Source organism: Xyrauchen texanus, chromosome 47 (genome assembly GCF_025860055.1).
Source record: "Xyrauchen texanus isolate HMW12.3.18 chromosome 47, RBS_HiC_50CHRs, whole genome shotgun sequence".
Classification (NCBI taxonomy): domain Eukaryota; kingdom Metazoa; phylum Chordata; class Actinopteri; order Cypriniformes; family Catostomidae; genus Xyrauchen; species Xyrauchen texanus.
Window position 1 is genome coordinate 2125353 of NC_068322.1, and position 18600 is coordinate 2143952.

The 18600-nt window shown below is 39.4% G+C and overlaps 1 protein-coding gene across 2 annotated transcripts in view; it reads right to left on the minus strand.

Moving 5' to 3' along the window:
* LOC127639118 (potassium voltage-gated channel subfamily C member 2-like) overlaps positions 1 to 18600 on the minus strand; it is a 66837-nt gene that overhangs the window by 4458 nt on the left and 43779 nt on the right. For both annotated transcript variants that reach the window (XM_052120977.1, XM_052120978.1), the window contains exons 2-3: positions 10680 to 11610; positions 5419 to 5589 (exon numbers count right to left, since the gene is read on the minus strand). In XM_052120977.1, coding sequence (XP_051976937.1) covers positions 5419 to 5589; positions 10680 to 11610 — 1102 coding nt within the window. The remainder of the gene's footprint in view (positions 1 to 5418; positions 5590 to 10679; positions 11611 to 18600) is intronic.

An 18600-nucleotide genomic window follows, 5' to 3' on the forward strand; every position in this document is an offset into this window, starting at 1 on the left:
CCGGGACCCATCAATTAATTCCAAAAGTCCATCTTAATACTGGGCACGATGAGGCAATTATACGTAAAGCGACTCATTTAAACAAAACATGAGAAATCCACATGATGGGCCCTATTTTAAGAGTGTTGCTCTTAGCGCTGCACTATGCTTTAAGTCATAAGTGCAAGGTCAACGGGCATAGCCAAGAAGTTTTCGTATTTTTGTGCAATTTTCGAGCAAGTGGGTTTGGTGAAATTTCATGCACAAAGCGCTAATGCTAATGGGTCAAGCGCAATTTAATTCTGAGGTTCTTCTCCGGTTATTGCAGCGTCTGGGACCTATTATAATACTCTAGTCCATTTCCTGTCAAACACCAGTGATATAAACAAAAACAGCACATTTTTAAGAAGTTGGTGGTGGAAATGGACTGAATGCAGTGAATTCGAAGAATAGAAATATGCACAGTGTTACTATGACAGTGACATGCTCCTTATACAAGCATAGATAATGTGATTCTTGTCAGGATTTGCATGTACGTTCTGTTAAATTATAGAGAATGTAAGTATTATTAATCTTTAAATCTACTGACACACAAGTCATGACTAGTATTAACAGTGATTGCATCGGCACGCCCTGTGAATTTGATGTTCCGCTATATTTAGAGTTTGTACATGAACTTTAGCACCACCTGCTGGTGGAATCTCCAAACTGCAAATATAGGAACTGAGTTTAGACTTTGCGCTGAGATTATACATGCTACCGAAACATCTTAGCCAGTGGCCTATTACTCTCGAAAATAGCAAATCGCACTTTGCACCACTTCATTAACACACAATACACACATAGTTTCTGTGCATACACCCACAGATAGCGCAAACACTTCCATTCACGCCAGGGCTGGACTTGGAAGATAAAGCCCAACAAAGTAACTTACAGAGCCCTTATTACAGGGACAATCCCCCCTGGAGCAATCTGGATTTAAGTGCCTTACTCAAGGACACAATGGTGGTGGCTGTGGGGATCGAACCAGCAACCTTCTGTTTACAAGTTATGTGCTTTAGCCCACCACCACGCCACAGCTTTCCGCGGCACGTTCGGCCTGTTTCACGGCCGACCTAAAGGCCCGCTCGGTTCTGCCGATGGCTAGTCCACCCCTGATCGGCCCCAAAGTGCGTCGGCCCACCGGGAAAATGCCCGGTATCCCAGATTACCAGTCCAGCCATGACCCATGCGCACTTGCACTAGCAAGAAAATTTATCACAAAAATGTAGCCAATGATGTAGCTCATGATCTTTGCGCACTCACGAAAATTTTATTATAAAATGTCTTATTTCAAGCGCACGATGCTCATGACAGTGTTTTCCATGTATGAGCCAAAGAGCTCTAATTTGCATGAGCACATTTCTTTCTCCATCCGCTTTCATTTGAAGAATGCAACATATGCAAACGTATTATATTTATAACTAAACGTATTTATATATACATATGTGTGTATAGTAATCGCTAAATTGACAAGGAAGAGGTTAAAGTATAGCCCCACCCACTATAGGCGGGCCTTTACAGTACATTAGGCTATATGAATAAGTGGCCGTGGCCTCCGAGGATTGATGGGATTGGGGAACGGGAGAGGTGTATCGGACAGGGCGACATCACTGGAGAGAGATTCGGGGAGTTGCACGCCAAACCCGCAACGTTGTTTAAGCTTCTGGATTTCGCATGGCCTCCAGAAGTGAGAGAACGCAACATTGAGAGCACAAAGACAACATAAAACACAGGGACACAACCACAGGGGTGTTAGCCAAGACAGGCGCGCTGAGGCAGAGCGCAACGATTACCATGCACACATATACTGTATCAGACAATATCACATTCACTAGTGTCCAGCGATCAGAATGCGAAATGTCTAAAACATTTATAATAAAAGTGTATTAATCTAGAAGGGTTTTCTTGTCATTTTGATCACTGAACACATTGTTTGTGCAAGTTGTAACATCACTTTGCAAACACAATGATCAATATATAAAAGAAGGCATTTTAGTCTTTTAAACAAATTATTTATGATAACTTCTATCTGAGGAAACTAACCCACAACAGCTCTAATCATGATGATGATGATGATGATGATGATGATATTGAAAAATACAGCAAGATATTTTACAAAAAGGCCAGACTGGATGGAAATGGCAACTAAAACTGTACAAAAGATACTGTATATATCATTGTGGCAGGGCGGAGGGCGGGGCCGGGTTGTGATCCTACGCACCCGGTCCCATATTAGGCTAATTATGCCTTTGTGAGGGATAAAGGTCGACTGCAGAGGATCGTGTGGCAGAGAGAGATAGTTTACGGACATGTCCGTCGTGTGTGTGTTATTTTAAGTTTATCATTAAAACTATTATTTTATATTGAAAAGCCGGTTCTCGCCGTCTCCTTTCCATTGAATAAGTTTACACTGGTGCCGAAACCCGGGAAGGAGGAGGGATACGCCGTAGTAGAGTTCTCGCCACTACCGTCCACCCCCAACGGAGCAGCCGCGGCCATCGTCCTCGTTCAGGCAGCTGAGCTCCTCGTCCCCCGGCAGATGGCCGCCAACCGTGAGGGGAGAAGGGGCTCCTAGCCGACCGCCTGGAGCGGTCAGGGCCGCTGCCAGGGGCGCAGGAGCCGCCTACCGGCCGCTGAAACACAGCGGGTTTAAGACCGCCGACCGCGAGCGGGGAGGGGCTCACTGGCGACCACCTGGAGCGGGAGAGCCGCTGCCAGGGGCGGGGGAGACCCCTTCTGTTCCCCGAGAATGCGGCGGGGTGTACCGTCCGCCAGGGGCTGGAGGACTGCCTCGGATCCGCCCGGAGAGGCGCGGCTGTTGTCCGATAGAGGGTGGAGGAGTGGCCGAGGAACAAGCTGCGGCGTATCGGAGAACCGGCTTGATAATATAAATAATGGTTTAATGATAAACTTAAAGGGGTCATATAATGGTACATGCACTTTTTCAAGTTGATTGTACTGAAATGTGTGTTGCTGTGCCTGTACACAACCATCCTATTATGATAAAAATCCATCCAGTGTTTTTGTTTTAATCTGCTTATATATTTTCCCCTGCCTCAAATCGAGCAGTTCGACCGTGTGACGTCACACGGTCGGACGCCCCTCCCAGGATTGTTAATCATAGTCCGTCATCATTGTTGATACACTGGAGCAGAATGGCGCCTAAGCGATTGTGGCGTTCTGTTCTTCGGTGTAATAACGAACACAGCAGTCATTTTGATGTTCCTAAATCTGAACCGCTGAAGACGCAGTGGCTGAGTTTTGTTTACGATGGGAATATTCCCCACGAGCAACGTCAATGCGTTCATGTTTGCGCGAATCATTTTTCACCAGACTGCTTTATAAACGAGGGTCAGTATAAAGCTGGTTTTGCTAAGAAGCTGCTGCTGAAAAAGATTCGGTACCAACTATTTATATTCCCTCTGCACCTCCAGAAGAAGTAAGTGTAACGTTTTATTAACCTTTATATTAATCTTTGCAAATCGCTAACCCTAACGGAGGGGCGGGGTGACCAAAGCTCATTATCATTTAAAGTCATATGCACTGAAACGGCGTGCTGAAAACAGAGCCGTTTCTGAGCAGGTAAAATTAGTGTTTTCTTAAAATACTAATGAGAATTTTTAATAAAAGTATATTACAAAGTTTTCATTTAGACCCTAAAGATTCATATTAACTTGTACAAAAATGGCATTATATGACCCCTTTAAAAGAAGACACAAACACACACATGACGGACATGTCCGTAAACGATCTCTCTCTGCCCCACGGTCCCCTGCAGTCGACCTTTAACCCTCACAAAGGCATAATTAGCCTAATATGGGACCAGGTGCGTAGGATTACGATCCGGCCCCGCCCTCCGCCCTGCCACAATCACGATATAGTAATTATTTATCAAATAACCATTTTTTAATACCAATTTTCAGATAATCCAGTTAGTGAATGAAATACTTCCTCTTATATAATTTTCTCTTTATTTGGAAATTAACATTGATCAAAGCAAAAAAAAGGAAAATAAAATAAAATAAAAACTAAATAAAATAAAAAAACCCAACTTGGTTTTTAAATAATTCTTACCATAATGCAAAATTGCACATTATGCCACATTTCAGTCGCATTCTGTATGTGGTTGACCATCATCATTATTATTATTATTATTATTATTATTATTATTATTATTATTATTACTTTCCTCAAGAAACTCGAGATCTTCTCAAATCAGTGCGACAAAGAAAATAATGCATAAACAATCCAAACAAACACTTCTTGCATCTTTTGGCTTTCATAAGATGGTAAATGGTCTGTACTTATATAGCGCCTTTTATTAGCCTTAGAGGTTACCATGTCCCGTTCACACACGCAGTCGCACACCAATGGCGCTAGTCTGCCATTGGGAGCAACTTGGGGTTCAGTGTTTTCCCAAGGACACTTCGGCATGTGGAGTCGAGTGGGTCCCGTTCTGTGGGGTCCGAAATGATTGATCCTGCTCTGCGCTCCCTTGAACATATCGGGAACCTCCAGAGATAGCGCACGCAACACTGACGTGAAACACAGATGTGTGTGTCAGATGAGAAGCTTAATAAGCGCTTACGAAGCGCCGAACACAAGATGAATGTCACTGAATTTGATTGGGAGGCCGCTGAAATTTTTTAATGCCTTTTTGAAAGACTGCCCACTGATAGATAAACCCATGTTGTGTACATGGACATTTAAATATCACAATCTCTATTGATTGACACTTTATATTGTCACCATGATATACAGCATGTTAATTTAGTGTGACATTATCATTGGAAAAGTCATAGATTAGCATGTTTTAGTTAGTGTTGACCTTCTATGCCTTTTAGCGCTGGATGCGGTGAAGGGACATCCGGCGGTGACAGAGCAAACATGACCCCTAGTGCCACATTTCGTCTCCCAGGAGGGTTATTAGCCTAGCATGTGTGTCTCAAACAGTATAGACATGCAGCCGCAGGCGCTAACTCAACATCTGTCTTGTCATGAGGTCAAACTGGTCAAGTATTCATGGTTTGTGGAAAGAGTTTGGTCTTTAGGTGACACAAGTTTAGAGTACAACAGACTAGCATGAAGTCCTTTGCAACTAATAATCACAAATATAAAATATAATCTCATTAAAATCTTCTGAAGAGTTAAAGTTGTCTTCATTTCCATCCAGAAGTGAATGCTGATGTCAATGGAAGATGATGATATTCGCTAGGCTAACAGATACAACAGTATATTTTACAGTAGCGTAGCTTAGCTTAGCTTGAATTAATTAATGAGACGAGGTTCAAGTTTTAGAAAGTGTGACTGATCGTTTAGGCACTGGAATGGTCATTAGGGGATCTGATTGGATGTTTATGCAAAATGGAGGGCTCTGATTGGCTGAGGAGAATATACCTGTTTTACGCATAGCCGAGTCTGCTGTGCAAGTATAGTCGCTGGCGGCCAACAGGAAGCACGTCCCTTCAGTACGACGGTCTTGTTCACGCATGCTAGAATGACGCATGGGTATCCGTTCCTCTGGAGACATTGTGATGTCACTTCCTGCGCTGCAGTCTCCAGACAACACTGGGGAGGAAGTGAAGAGAGGGAGTGAAAAACATTGTCTTGATATATAGGCCTTGGGGTGGTGTGACCATTATCTTACAGTATACAAGACATTTTATATGGTAGCTACACGTGGGCATTTTCAGACAAAAACAAAAATCATTTATGGGACTTTTTGCATAATTTGGCAAAACAACAGCTTGATTATAAGTGATGACCATTAATACACTTGCTCATAAGTGATATTTACCTTTATTCATTTTTTTTGGTTTTCAAACAAATCTAATTTTCATTTCATGCATGCTCTTCACTGACACTTTTGTGCACTTGATTAACAAATACAGTATTTCCCATTAATTACCTAGACTGTGGCAGCCCCTGCGGTACACGTGCATGCTCAAACACACACGCACGCGCGCACACTCGCACGCACACATGCACGCACACACGCACGCGCGCACACTCGCACGCACACATGCACGCACACACGCACGCGCGCACACTCACGCACATGCACGACACAAACTCGCAATTATCTAACGTATATGTTATGACCAAGGGCTCTGACAATGTAACCATTTCAGCATCTGAGCAAGTTCAACACAGGAAACCAATTTTGCTTAATTTCTTTGATGGCTCAATGTGTTTATGATTAAATTACTACTAGAGCACAAAGTTCTTCATAGATGTAGCCTCTTAATTCTGCTCTCAAAGTGCACCAGATCAATGCATTTAACTTTAAAATTTGTACAATTTCCTTACGGGGGAGCATGCCCCAGGACCCCCTTAGAGGCTCCGAGGTCCACCCACCACAGTCTCACAAAATCCTGTACAGGTGAAAAATTGTTTGGTGGTGGAAATGACATCACAAATGAGGGAACGTCATAGTTTTTGAAAAATGGACACATTTTCACACAAACATTGAACTGTTTTGTTTATTTCACTCATAGTTTTAAACAGTATGTGCATGTTTATAGTTTAATATGAAAAGATTGTTTCTGGGACTAGATTAAAACGTTAAAATCTATACATAAAGACTTTTCCAATTCAGTTTTAATGTGACCTTCATATAACAAAAACAGCTGAAATCTGCTCATTTTATATAGATTAAACACCCGGGACATGAGAGTGCCCAAAGATGAATAACACCCAATATATATGTCTATTTTTTTGGGTGATCAGATTAAATAAATGCTGTACAAATCAACGGTTCATCAACTCATTTCACTATTTTCTCTTTTTAATTGGAGCTTGATGAATTCAAATCAAAATATATGATCATTTATTATAACAAATACTTAACAAAAATGGCATCAGTGCAAAACAGCCTCACATTATATGGTAAAACACTCTTGAATGTAAATCAATAGACTCAAAACAGTAAAAACAACATTACAAAAAACGTATAGTTCCAACTTTGAATTCGGATTTAGATATTTGATGATTCATTTGTCTAAAATAGCTGATAAACACACGACTGTAACTGGACATCAGTTGAATTCTACGTTAATGCGGCAAGTTGCAACGCTGCTCAGCAACTGTAAACAACTAAACTTTGATTTCCTTTTTTCCTAAGTCTTAAAACAAGTTCTTCCTCATCTGGATTTCAGCTTTATTCATTACATAACTCCTTGTTTCTTCATCACTCTCAAATGTAAATAACGAAGAGCAGTCCTGCCACACATAAATCTACCGCCAGCCCTATTTAGGCCACAGCCTAGCTAGAGACAAGAGGTGAGAGGTCAATCTGAGGACCAAAATAGGACGGAAATTAGGTCGATAGAATGAGTCATCAAAACCTCAGTGTGAGCTGGAAGTGTGTGTGCGTGTTTGTGTGTGTGTGTGTGAGAAGGAAAGCACGAAAGACCAGCCGTTTTGGGAGTGTGTGTGTTCCCTTGTGTGTGATCTTTATGACATTTTTGTATCTAGGAATGTTTGCGATTTATCATATTGTCTGCTTAAATGGGTTTGAGCTCATTTATCAAAAGCATGCACAGCAAAATATCATCATTAAAAGGACAGTCCACCCTGAAATATCTCGCGCCCGGTCCCCAATCGGCCTGATGAGGCGCGTGAGGGATAAAAGCGGCCGGTGACGATGGTTCGAGAGAGAGAGAATTACGGGCATGTCCGTCATGTGTGTGTTTATGTTTGTGTGTTTTGGTTTTGTGTTTAATTAAATATTATTTATATTGTCAAGCCAGTTCTCGCCTCCTCCTTGCCCATCTTAACCCCCTTACATTGGTGCCGAAATCCAGGAAGGAGGAGGGATGCCCGTCGCAGAGTCCTCGACACTACCGTCCACCCAGGGGAGCGCCGCTACCATCTGCCGGGTGATGGAGTAACCCAACCGCCCTGACACGGGGAATGGCAGCCGTCCGCGGGGCGAGTGGAGACTGGATTCTCCGACCTCCTGGAGCGATGGAGCCGCTGCCAGGGGCGGAGGAGTGCCCTGCCGTCTCCCAGAAACGCGGAGGGGTCGAGGTTACACCGCCGTCCGCGAGGGGAGGAGGGAAGTAACTCCCCGATCGCCTGGAGCGGTAGGGCCGCTGCCAGGGGCGGAGGAATGTCCCCAGGTGCCGCCAGAAAAGCGGAGGGGCGTTCTGTCCGCTGGGGGTTGGAGATTTGACTCCGGTTCGCGCGGAGAGGAGCGGCTGTCGTCCGCCGGAGAGTGTGGCGTAGCGTCCGAGGACCATGCGACGGTACATCAGAGAACCAGTGAGTGAGCTCATCTCTCTCTCTCTCTCTCTCTCTCTCTCTCTCTCACCGTGTTGGCCTTTTCCCTTGCCTATTTTTTTTTGTTGTTGTTTTACCCTCCTGTCTCCTCCCAGGTCGAGTAAGGTTGACCTGACGGGTTGCGCGATATTCCGACCCGGCCCCGCCTCCCTCCGCTCCACATTTACCTTTTGGATTCATGGCGCTAATGCGCTAAAATGCTATCCGAGGCCATAATATGCACCAATTACAGTCTGTTTTTGTAATTTATGATGACACTGATACTACTGTAAAGATACTGTCAGCCTACCGATGACATGGACCAGTAGCAGTAAGAAGGTGTTTAGCATCCTGAAAATTTGCCCTGGCAAGTGGTTTAACACCACCAAAATTAGCTATAAAATACCTTCGTTTTGGCTCGATTTTGTTCATAATGACATCGCACCAATTTGTTCTTCAATTAAGTAGGAAGTGTGCAGGAGTCTTTATTCAACCTCATGTTGTCATGGGTGAACTAACCCTTTAATAAAATATGCATTTACATGAGCATGTTTGCTGTTTTCTTATTAGCTAAATGCTAATGCTAATTACAGCAATAATCGACCATGAAAACACAATCATTGCATGACTGGACTTTCTTTTACTTTAAATGATTTCACACTAATTGAAGTCGAGTAACTATTTGCAAGTGTCCCAAAAAAGTACCTTAAGCAGAAATAAATGGACCAAAAATATCGATGACATCACACATGTATTTATTTATTTCCCCTTTTTCTCCCAATTTGGCATGCCCAATTTCCAATGTGCTTTTAAGTTCTCGTGATTCACCTCAATCCAGGTGGCGGAGGACAAATCCCAACTACCTCCGCATCTGAGACTGTCTTATCATGTGGCTTGTTGAGCGCGTTGCCACGGAGACACAGCGCGTGTGGAGGCTTCATGCCATCCGCCGTAGCATCCATGCTCAACTCACCACACACCCAACTGAGAACAAACCACATTATAGCAACCATGAGGCGGTTACCCCATGTGACTCTACCCTCCCTAGCAACCGGGCCAATTTGGTTGCTAAGGAGACCTGGCTGGAGTCACTCAGCACGCCCTGGGATTCAAACAAGCAAACTCCAGGGGTGGTAGTCAGCGTCTTTACCACTGAGCTACCCAAAAATAAACTCAATAAAAAAAGAATAGCACAGATGGAACTCGCTCCACCTCTTGCCCAAAATGTCCAAAAATGGTAGTCATCCCTACACTCTAGACACTGACGTGTAACACATCTAATAAAGGCTAATAAAGTTTCATATTCTCGCTGTAATGTCTACACAAGATTCTACGCCTTCAAGGTTTGGATGCTCCTGAACGCATCACACCCTTATCTCCGTGGCAACAGGCGAACAAGCAAGTGAGCTGTGCTAGATCTGTGCCCTCCCCTATTCTCAGCTCTCTGAGGAATATCTCAAATGCCATCAGATTTTACCCTGTAGGAAAAAAACCTCACAGAACCCACGCTTTTCCTAAATGAATGGAATTGATAGCACAGCTTTCAGTTCATGGGTGAATCATTTTATGACACTAACATGAAATTAGCAATTGTACAAATAATGACTACTACCAAATAGGTTTCTCAAACACTCCTACCACCCCTTCCAACCGACCCTGTCCTCCATTGTTAGGCCAAACAGGTAGCCCTGCCCCAAAATCAAGCTATTGGTTGAGACAGAAATTGATATGACGCTCCCCTTAATCAAACAATGTTCTGTGCTACAGTGTTTATGGGTGAATCTCACCAAAATATAAAGTCCAGGTCACAGTTCACCACAAAAACATGAGGAAACAAGATAAGAAACAAATACCACAATATATAAATAATTTACAGTTTAACTAAAAATAATAATAATAAGAAAAAATAACAATTATTACTAATTACTAATATTAATTATAACAATAATAATAATCATTATTATTATTATTTAATAGTAACAACAACAATAATAATTTATTTTATAATAATAATAATAATAATAATAATAATATTATTATTATTATTATTAGTATATTATCATTATTATTATTATTATTATTATTTTGCATAATAAGTAGGGCTAGGCTAGATAGAATATATTCATTAAATAATCATGAATATATTTCTCTTGCATAACTTTAAGCCTCAAAATTATAATAATTACATATCATTATAATAATATTCAACTTGATGAAGTCCCACTATAATAATTCAGTATCTCTAGAATTTACTAGAATGGTGCCAAAAATGTCTTGTTGATGAGAGAGGTCAACAGAGAATGGCCAGACTGGTTTGAACTGACAAAGACTACAGGAAGTCAACATACACATGTCTTATTTATAATGGTCCCCCCCAAACAATTTTTGATTCTCACCTGAGCGATGACGCTCCAGTCCTCTGCTCTGGCCCAGGCACAATTCTCCCTGCATGCTGTTACAGGCTGTACTGAGGTCAGTTTTGCAGTATGATGGGGATCCCGTCTGTACAGCCTGTGGGATGTGTTTCTTTCTCTTCTTGGGAAGCTTCTGTTTGGCCATGGCTAATGAGTAATACATGCCAAAGTTATTCACAATGACCGGCACTGGCATGGCTATCGTCAGCACACCCGCGAGGGCGCACAGTGCGCCAACCAACATGCCAGACCATGTCTGAGGGTACATGTCTCCATAACCCAAAGTCGTCATGGTGACCACCGCCCACCAGAAGCCGATGGGGATGTTCTTGAACATGGTGTGGTGGCTGGCCGTCGGGTCGTTAGGACTGGCCCCAATCCGCTCGGCGTAGTAGATCATGGTGGCAAAGATGAGGACTCCCAAAGCGAGGAAGATGATGAGTAGTAGAAATTCATTGGTGCTGGCACGCAGAGTGTGTCCCAGCACTCGTAGGCCCACAAAGTGACGTGTCAGCTTGAAGATCCTCAAAATACGAACAAACCGTACCACACGCAAGAACCCCAAAACATCTTTTGCCGCTTTGGAGGAGAGTCCGCTCAAGCCCACCTCCAAGTAGAAAGGAAGAATCGCCACAAAGTCAATGATGTTCAAGACGCTTTTCACAAACTCCAACTTGTCGGGACTGAAAGTTACGCGAACCAGGAACTCGAAGGTGAACCAGAGAACGCAAACTCCCTCAACGTAGGTGAGCGCTGGATCCGTTTCGATCTCGTACTGTTGGCTCAGATCTGTGAAACTGTCGTTCCGAAAGACGTCCGTTTTGTTGATGATGGTGTTAAAGGCCTCGTGGGTCTCCAGGCAGAAGGTTGTTATGGAAACCAGGATGAAGAACAAAGAGGCAAACGCAATGAACTGGGAAGAGAAAGAAAGAAAAAGTGAGTGAAAGTCTGCCTTTTACAGAGTGCAGTTTCACACAATGCCTTACACAGACACTATATTTAAGAGGTCCATTCTAGTTTAGTTTGAAAGGCGACAGTATCCATTAGCAACTATTTGTAGCCTGCCAGCATTCAAACTGTAATTCAATAGCCATTTGTCTTTGTTTTTATTTGTTGAGTCCTAAAACAGCAGTGTTTTCATGGACACAGTGAAGTGAAAGTGTTGAATATTTCAGTGAAAGCTTATTCACTTTGCCAAGCAGTGATAGATAAGCTGCTTTGAAACTCTAGCAACAAGCTACTCAAGTAGTTTAACTACAGTCAAGCATCCCTTTTGAGAAAGTAGTTAGCTACACAGAAAACTACCAATAAAAAGTAGCTTGCTAAATATATTGAAGCTATTTGGCACAAATAAACGAGGATCTCAGTTTGGGTGAGAGCACTGAACAGCAGCTTAGGCTTATTTACACTAACCATCAACTGACAAATGCTCAAAATGTACACAAAATACCGCAGAACATCAGGAGCTGAGTGGGGAGGTACCGGCCGAAGTAGATGCGCGCTGGACCCGCAATCTCAGAATTGGAGCACGTGTCGTGGCCAATGGGCAAGGATGCCATGCTGCGTTCCGCTCACATTACCTTAGGGAGGACAGGCCTACCAGGGAAGTTGCCGCCCCTCGCACCCCAGAACTAAAGGAGGATCCTGCTGATTGCTGGACCATTCTTTGGACACTCCCCATCTTTCACAAAGCCCTGTTTCACCACAAGGATGCCAGATTCCCATTTCATTTGGACACTACTTCCCAATGGATACTTTTAATCTCTCTTTTGGACATTTATGCAGTGGTGGACAGTAACGAAGTAAATGTAATTCGTTACTGTACTGAAGTATTTCAATTTGGGGAGACTTTTACTTTAACTCCACTACATTTCAAAGTCAAATATCGTACTTTTTACTCTACTACATTTTCAAAATCAGTCGTTCCTTTTTATTTATGAGTGGATAAAACGTAACTGGTCAAACGAGCCACCAATCACAGCAGCCTACAGCTACGCTTTGTTTTGAATTTGCCTTAGGCATCTACTAAACGCGAACCAGGGTGCGTTCCCAAAAGCATCATTAGCCAACTATGGTCGCAAGTTCCGCCGTTATCATCATAGTTCAACGAAGTCGGTGTTTCACTAAACCATCGCTCCAACGAACATTCGCAAACAGCATCGCAGAGTTGTGTGGTTGGAACGACAGCTCTCGACCTGTGGTTAGAAGCAGAGTTTCTTGTTATTATAACATGTGGGCTTAATACATTATTATCTTCAGCCAAATAAGCAAGATGACATTCAGTACAATCAGTATCTTTTATTTAGAAGACATACAAATGTCCTTTATGTCTTTTAGTTTGTCAATAGATTTAAAGCACCGCTTTTGAAGAGTGCGATGTGTGAACGTGCTCTAGTGCGTAAGAACGAGCCTATGATTGAATCTGGAAATAAAGCAAATAACTGAGAAAAATATGAGATAGTCCTCAGATGACATGTCCGTAATTTATAGCAAAACATCTAGCATTAATTCGATCGCAAACAGATTCATTAAAAGTAGTTTTACTCCACCACATGTGTGACATCATTAACCAACGTGGTTGAACAACCAATTTGCGACAATACGTTTCGAAACAGTCGTGACTAGCAAGTTGATTTCTTCAACAGTGCATCGTACTACGGTAGTGGAGCAGCAAGTTACGCCGTTGTACGGAAACGCACCCAGAGCCGCTAAATACGAGAGTTAGCAACATAGACGGTTGCGACAGTGATCTCGCCACGCACGTCACGGATTCATGTAGCTCTCAATAGTTCCAAACAAACTGTGCTGCCAATGATTTTAAGCGGGCAGAGAGCAGCAGCTATTATTGCAGCAATTATCGGTAAATATTGACGATAATGTACATTGCTTATTATGTTGACACTAAAATGACTTGCATATAATAGCATTTTTTTCTGGGGAGTAGCAGAAACACTGCATTAATACATTTTTGTGTTTAATTTTGAGGAAATTGGCTGCTCCATAACATAAAATATATATATATATATTCTATATATGTGTGCACTGTATGTGTGTGTGTATATGCAGTGTCGTATATATATATATATATATATATATATATATATATATATATATATATATATATAATGCATGTGCAGGTTTATGTGAATGTATCATAACATTAGATGTTAATAATTATGACCAATAGACACTAATAGACAAATATATACAGTAAATACTGTAAATGTATTATCCCCAATGGAGCAGTCCATTCCTCTAAAATTAAACACACAAAATGTATTCAATTCAAATATATATATATATTATACATCTGACTAATTAATGTCATTTTATTAATAGATTGGTATGCCAAGAGTGACATTAGTTAAATATAGACATTATGTCACATACAAAATCATAGTACTTGGATTACTTAAGTACATTTGACAGACAAATACATATTGTACTTTTACTCAAGTGAATGCTTAAAGGCAGCACATCTACTTTTACTTGAGTAATATTTACACTAAGTATCTTTACTTTAACTCAAGTACATGGTATGTAGTACAAATCACCACTACATTTATGTTTATTATTATGTTCACTAAATTCCTGCCAAGTCATGACAACATACACACAATGTACTGTCTCTTACTCACCACCCCAATATCAGCTAACAGACAAATTCACAAAATTTTATTCTAAATACACAAAATTAACACTAAATACCACCAACAGACAAATACACAAAATGTACACTAAATTCACAGAATTGACACTAAACACCAACAGAAATATACACAAAATGCAAACACAAAAAATTCACACAAAATATTCCCAGTATACAAAGGCAAAAAAGTACACTAAATACTGCCAATAGACAACTACACAAAATGTAGATTAATTTCAAAGAATTTACTCAAAATACCACCAATAGACAACTACACAAAATGTACACTAAATTCACAGAATTTGCACTAAATACTGCCAACAGACAAATACACAAAATGTACACTAAATTCACAGAATTTGCACTAAATACTGCCAACAGACAAATACACAAAATGTACACTAAATTCACATAATTTGCACTAAATACTGCCAACAGACAAATACACAAAATGTACACTAAATTCACAGAATTTGCACTAAATACTGCCAACAGACAAATACACAAAATGTACACTAAATTCACAGAATTTGCACTAAATACTGCCAACAGACAAATACACAAAATGTACACTAAATTCACAGAATTCACACTAAATACTGCCAACAGACAAATACACAAAATGTACACTAAATTCACACTAAATACCGCCAACAGACAAATACACAAAATGTACTTACTAAATTCACACTAAATACCGCCAACAGACAAATAAACAAAATGTAAATTAATTTCACATAATTTGCACTAAATACTGCCAACAGACAAATACACAAAATGTACACTAAATTCACATAATTTGCACTAAATACTGCCAACAGACAAATACACAAAATGTACACTAAATTCACATAATTTGCACTAAATACTGCCAACAGACAAATACACAAAATGTACACTAAATTCACATAATTTGCACTAAATACTGCCAACAGACAAATACACAAAATGTACACTAAATTCACATAATTTGCACTAAATACTGCCAACAGACAAATACACAAAATGTACACTAAATTCACACTAAATACCGCCAACAGACAAATACACAAAATGTAAATTAATTTCACATAATTCACACTAAATACCGCCAACAGACAAATACACAAAATGTACACTAAATTCACATAATTTGCACTAAATACTGCCAACAGACAAATACACAAAATGTACACTAAATTCACACTAAATACTGCCAACAGACAAATACACAAAATGTACACTAAATTCACATAATTTGCACTAAATACTGCCAACAGACAAATACACAAAATGTACACTAAATTCACATAATTTGCACTAAATACTGCCAACAGACAAATACACAAAATGTACACTAAATTCACACTAAATACTGCCAACAGACAAATACACAAAATGTACACTAAATTCACATAATTTGCACTAAATACTGCCAACAGACAAATACACAAAATGTACACTAAATTCACATAATTTGCACTAAATACTGCCAACAGACAAATACACAAAATGTACACTAAATTCACATAATTCACTAAATACTGCCAACAGACAAATACACAAAATGTACACTAAATTCACACTAAATACTGCCAACAGACAAATACACAAAATGTACACTAAATTCACACTAAATACGCCAACAGACAAATACACAAAATGTACACTAAATTCACATAATTTGCACTAAATACTGCCAACAGACAAATACACAAAATGTACACTAAATTCACACTAAATACTGCCAACAGACAAATACACAAAATGTACACTAAATTCACACTAAATACTGCCAACAGACAAATACACAAAATGTACACTAAATTCACATAATTTACTAAATACTGCCAACAGACAAATACACAAAATGTACACTAAATTCACACTAAATACTGCCAACAGACAAATACACAAAATGTACACTAAATTCACATAATTTGCACTAAATACTGCCAACAGACAAATACACAAAATGTACACTAAATTCACACTAAATACTGCCAACAGACAAATACACAAAATGTACACTAAATTCACACTAAATACCGCCAACAGACAAATACACAAAATGTACACTAAATTACACTAAATACTGCCAACAGACAAATACACAAAATGTACACTAAATTCACACTAAATACTGCCAACAGACAAATACACAAAATGTACACTAAATTCACACTAAATACTGCCAACAGACAAATACACAAAATGTACACTAAATTCACACTAAATACAGCCAACAGACAAATACACAAAATGTAAATTACACTATAATTCACACTAAATACCGCCAACAGACAAATACACAAAATGTACACTAAATTCACATAATTTGCACTAAATACTGCCAACAGACAAATACACAAAATGTACACTAAATTCACACTAAATACTGCCAACAGACAAATACACAAAATGTACACTAAATTCACACTAAATACTGCCAACAGACAAATACACAAAATGTACACTAAATTCACATAATTTGCACTAAATACTGCCAACAGACAAATACACAAAATGTACACTAAATTCACACTAAATACTGCCAACAGACAAATACACAAAATGTACACTAAATTCACACTAAATACTGCCAACAGACAAATACACAAAATGTACACTAAATTCACACTAAATACTGCCAACAGACAAATACACAAAATGTACACTAAATTCACACTAAATACTGCCAACAGACAAATACACAAAATGTACACTAAATTCACACTAAATACTGCCAACAGACAAATACACAAAATGTACACTAAATTCACACTAAATACCGCCAACAGACAAATACACAAAATGTACTTACTAAATTCACACTAAATACCGCCAACAGACAAATACACAAAATGTAAATTAATTTCACATAATTTGCACTAAATACTGCCAACAGACAAATACACAAAATGTACACTAAATTCACACTAAATACTGCCAACAGACAAATACACAAAATGTACACTAAATTCACACTAAATACAGCCAACAGACAAATACACAAAATGTACACTAAATTCACATAATTGCACTAAATACTGCCAACAGACAAATACACAAAATGTACACTAAATTCACACTAAATACAGCCAACAGACAAATACACAAAATGTACACTAAATTCACACTAAATACTGCCAACAGACAAATACACAAAATGTACACTAAATTCACACTAAATACAGCCAACAGACAAATACACAAAATGTACACTAAATTCACACTAAATACAGCCAACAGACAAATACACAAAATGTACACTAAATTCACACTAAATACCGCCAACAGACAAATACACAAAATGTACACTAAATTCACACTAAATACCGCCAACAGACAAATACACAAAATGTACACTAAATTCACACTAAATACCGCCAACAGACAAATACACAAAATGTACACTAAATTCACACTAAATACTGCCAACAGACAAATACACAAAATGTACACTAAATTCACACTAAATACAGCCAACAGACAACTACACAAAATGTACACTAAATTCACACTAAATACGCCAACAGACAAATACACAAAATGTACACTAAATTACACTAAATACCGCCAACAGACAAATACACAAAATGTACACTAAATTCACACTAAATACCGCCAACAGACAAATACACAAAATGTACACTAAATTCACACTAAATACAGCCAACAGACAAATACACAAAATGTACACTAAATTCACACTAAATACAGCCAACAGACAAATACACAAAATGTACTACTAAATTCACACTAAATACAGCCAACAGACAAATACACAAAATGTACACTAATTTCACGAATTTACACTAAATACTGCCAACAGACAAATACACAAAATGTACACTAAATTCACACTAAATACTGCCAACAGACAAATACACAAAATGTACACTAAATTCACACTAAATACAGCCAACAGACAAATACACAAAATGTACACTAAATTCACACTAAATACAGCCAACAGACAAATACACAAAATGTACACTAAATTCACACTAAATACATGCCAACAGACAAATACACAAAATGTACACTAAATTCACACTAAATACAGCCAACAGACAAATACACAAAATGTACACTAAATTCACACTAAATACTGCCAACAGACAAATACACAAAATGTATCACTATAATTTACACTAAATACAGCCAACAGACAAATACACAAAATGTACACTAAATTCACACTAAATACAGCCAACAGACAAATACACAAAATGTACACTAAATTCACACTAAATACTGCCAACAGACAAA